The sequence below is a fragment of the Protobothrops mucrosquamatus genome, unplaced genomic scaffold (genome assembly GCF_001527695.2).
Source record: "Protobothrops mucrosquamatus isolate PMUCROS unplaced genomic scaffold, P.Mucros_1.0 scaffold9085, whole genome shotgun sequence".
Lineage (NCBI taxonomy): Eukaryota > Metazoa > Chordata > Lepidosauria > Squamata > Viperidae > Protobothrops > Protobothrops mucrosquamatus.
The window spans coordinates 1-3498 of record NW_015394877.1 but is presented as its reverse complement, the minus strand read 5'-3'; the positions used below and the strand labels follow the sequence as shown (position 1 = coordinate 3498).

General features: G+C 38.9%; 1 protein-coding gene across 1 annotated transcript; it reads right to left on the bottom strand.

Annotated features, from left to right (window-relative positions):
* Nucleotides 1-277: 277 nt before the first annotated feature.
* Nucleotides 278-2902, bottom strand: LOC107300913 (leucine-rich repeat-containing protein 17-like; the record flags this gene model as incomplete). Its single annotated transcript, XM_015830195.2, has 2 exons — nucleotides 278-648; nucleotides 2747-2902. Coding segments are annotated over 2 exons (527 nt in total), but the record flags the coding sequence as incomplete, so codon positions are not given.
* Nucleotides 2903-3498: the final 596 nt, after the last annotated feature.

Genomic DNA, 3498 nt, shown 5'->3' with positions numbered 1-3498 from the left:
CTTCTACAGAGGTTTATGTTTTTGCAAGAAGCAGTTTAGCTGCACATACACCTTCCTCGCCAAACGTGCAAAAACGACTCCGCAAAACCAATTAAAAACAGTACGTTTATAAAGAACAACGCAATTAATGCCGTCTCGCGCGCTTCGTGCTGAACAATATTTCAGGAGATAGTCCATCACGAACAAACGCCACAATTACAGTATCAAAATATATATAAACAATCCTTCTTCTTATAAAAAAAAAAATACAAAAAGTTTGGATATGCCGGTGGACAAATCAATCGATTACTCTGACAATTACCGAGTGTTTTAGAGCGGTTTCTTCTATTTCATTATCCTCAAACACATCTGGATAAATAGGTAGCCTGTCTTTGGGGCACTCTTCAAAATAGCTCCTGACATACTTCCTAACAGACCATCCTTTATATTCTCCAGGTTTTTGGCATTCTAAGCCATTATAGTGAACGTTGTAATGGTGCTTCAGCCAGTAGAAAAGATAATGGATGTTGTAGTCGCATCGCCAAGGGTTTTCTTTAAGCCGCAGTATTTTCAAAAAGTACAAATGTTCCAAGACTCCATATTCAATATTTTGCAGAGAATTGCTTGATAGGTCTAGTTCTTCCAGATTGATGAGCCCTGCAAAAGCAGCTATTCAAAAAAAAAAAAAATCAAATCAAAAAAATCAAATCAAATAAAAAGAATAACATTTAGTGACGACAAATAAATGACATCTCTGTTTAGAAATGTTTGTAATACTCGTACGCTGGTGGACATTAATTGGGGGCCTATTTGGATAGATTGACGAGTCCTGCAAAAGCAGCTATTCGAAAAAATTAAAAAAAAACCAAATCAGATTAAAAATAATAACATTTAGACATGACAAATGAACGATGTCTCTGTTTAGCAATGTTTGTAGTGCTCGTACGCTGGTGGAAATTTATTGGGGACCTATTCGGATAGTCGGCGTTTTGCTGTAATAAACCAAAATGCAAATCATAACTCTTTAATTTCTCCCTTTGCTCGAATTAAAAACCGGGCAGTGTTTACGCCTTACGTCTCTTTAGAATGAGACATGGGTGGTTCATATTTTGATTTTGGCGAAGGAAGCAGAAATGAAGCGACTGACAGAGGCATGGAGAGAATCTGGGTGGGTGTAAGTTTGTAAAATTATTTTATCGTTTGTATTGTGCTGTATTTTCTCGGACTTGACTTAGGATGTTGTGTGCATCCAGTCACCGTGAATTTTAAACATTGTTTTGGATGACACAAACCTAAATACCTGTGGGTTAATCAGCAATCTAGGATTTACAAGCCACAGCAAATGACAGTCACTATAAGGTTTCGGTGAAAGAGCTATGAATAAAACCCCTCATAAGATACTCAAGCACAGTCCAGAATTATATGTTTCTCATTGACCTCCATGTTGTCTAAGAATGGCTACAAACCAAATTTAGCTGAAAAATTTGGGTTCTGTTGAGGACTATCTGTATAAGGATAGTTTGCCAGAATAAAAAGGAAGATAAGAGGGCCTGGGCCTGATGTAAACTGTATTAAAATATATTTTTCTTTCTTTTCTCAAGCCATCATCTCTCTTCTTTATTCTTTCTGATGCCTTTCCTCTGCGTTGCGTAACTTGGCTAATTTGAGAGATATTACCGTGGTGGTTACTTATGTGTCTGGATGTAATTATAGTTGTTCTTTAGGCTAATTGGATGGAGAACACAGTACAGGTATCCCTCTTATTAATTCCCCCCAGCTTGTAGTGACTGAAAGGAGCTAAAGAATTCTTTTGGAGCGAATCTAACATTTCTTATCTCCTTCTTTTGAAAAGTAAGTCTTCCACGTAGCACAAAGTTGTGCGAATCAGAAAGAACACCGAATACAGTAGGGGTCTTCAAACTTGGCCCTTTTATGACTTGTGGACTTCAACTCCCAGAATTCCTCAGCCAGCATGGCTGGCTGAGGAATTCTGGGAGTTGAAGTCCACATAGTCATAAAAGGGCCAAGTTTGAAGACCCCTTGACTTGTGGACTTCAACTCCCAGAATTCCTCAGCCAGCGTGCCTGGCTGAGGAATTCTGGGAGTTGAAATCCACATAGTCATAAAAGGGCCAAGTTTGAAGACCCCTTGACTTGTGGACTTCAACTCCCAGAATTCCTCAGCCAGCGTGCCTGTCTGAGGAATTCTGGGAGTTGAAGTCCACAAGTCATAAAAGGGCCAAGTTTGAAGACCCCTTGACTTGTGGACTTCAACTCCCAGAATTCCTCAGCCAGCGTGCCTGTCTGAGGAATTCTGGGAGTTGAAGTCCACATAGTCATAAAAGGGCCAAGTCTGAAGACCCCTGGGATACCGTCTGATAGGGAATATGACCCAAATTATATTTATAAATATAAATATATTTATAAATATATAAACGTGTTTACGTTTACATCTCTGCCTAAAGCAGCTTTAAGATGCAGGGACTACACTTCATTCCCTCACTGAGGAATTCTGGGATTTGAAGTCCACCCGTTTCAGTAGCCCAGTTGGAAAAAAAAACACTGACCTAAAGAGTTAATTTTAATGATTTGTTCCAAACCTTGCCTACGTTGTTTGGATCTTAACCAATAAGCAAACTATCAAGTGTATTTTTTTTAATTTAAAAAAAAAAGCATTTCACGAAGAAACGTTGCATCATAAAATTGCAGACGAAATGCAATTGTAGCTTTAAATATTTTTTGTTCGGATCTTCATGAAGTTTGCTTACCTGGGTCTATATGAATTAGTCCGTTGCTACTGAGATTTAACACCCTCAAGTCATCTATTTCTTCAAACTCCTTGGGTCGTAGTAAAGTGATTTTGTTACTGGAAATGTCAAGCTTAACCGTGTCTGGAGATATATTGCTTGGGACTTTTTTTAAATCTTGAGAGGAAAAAAAAACAACACAATTACAGGGAGATATTTACATTATAAACTTGATGTTCCGTGTTCTACATCTAGGTTTTTTTTTTTTCCCTCTCTTGCTATCAGTCGGATGAACACCTAATCCCCACAGCACTATCTTAGGCCTAAGGATATTTACTCATGTAGTAGCGCTGTATTACTTTTACCCTTCTCATCTTTCCCATTACCTTCCCCTATTGCAGGGGTAGGCAACTTTGGCTCTTTTATGACTCGTGGACTTCAACTCCCAGAATTCCTCAGTCGGCCATTTTGATGACACTGCTGGCTCAGGAATTCTGGGAGTTGAAGTCCACGAGTCACAAAAGAGCCAAGGTTGCCTACTCCTGCATTGGTATCTTGTAATTCTACTACTCCATTGCTTTGCATCTAGGCTGAGAGCTTCTGCACCAGGGAAAAATTCCTTCTGTGTCCAATCCCACTTGGCCCACGAAGAATATTCTATATTCTGCATTCTATTAGCAAAAGTTTTCCATACTATTTCCAAAGTTTTCAATGGCACCGTTGGGTCTTTTTACTTTTCAAAAGTGATACCCAATCACAGGTAATCCTTGACT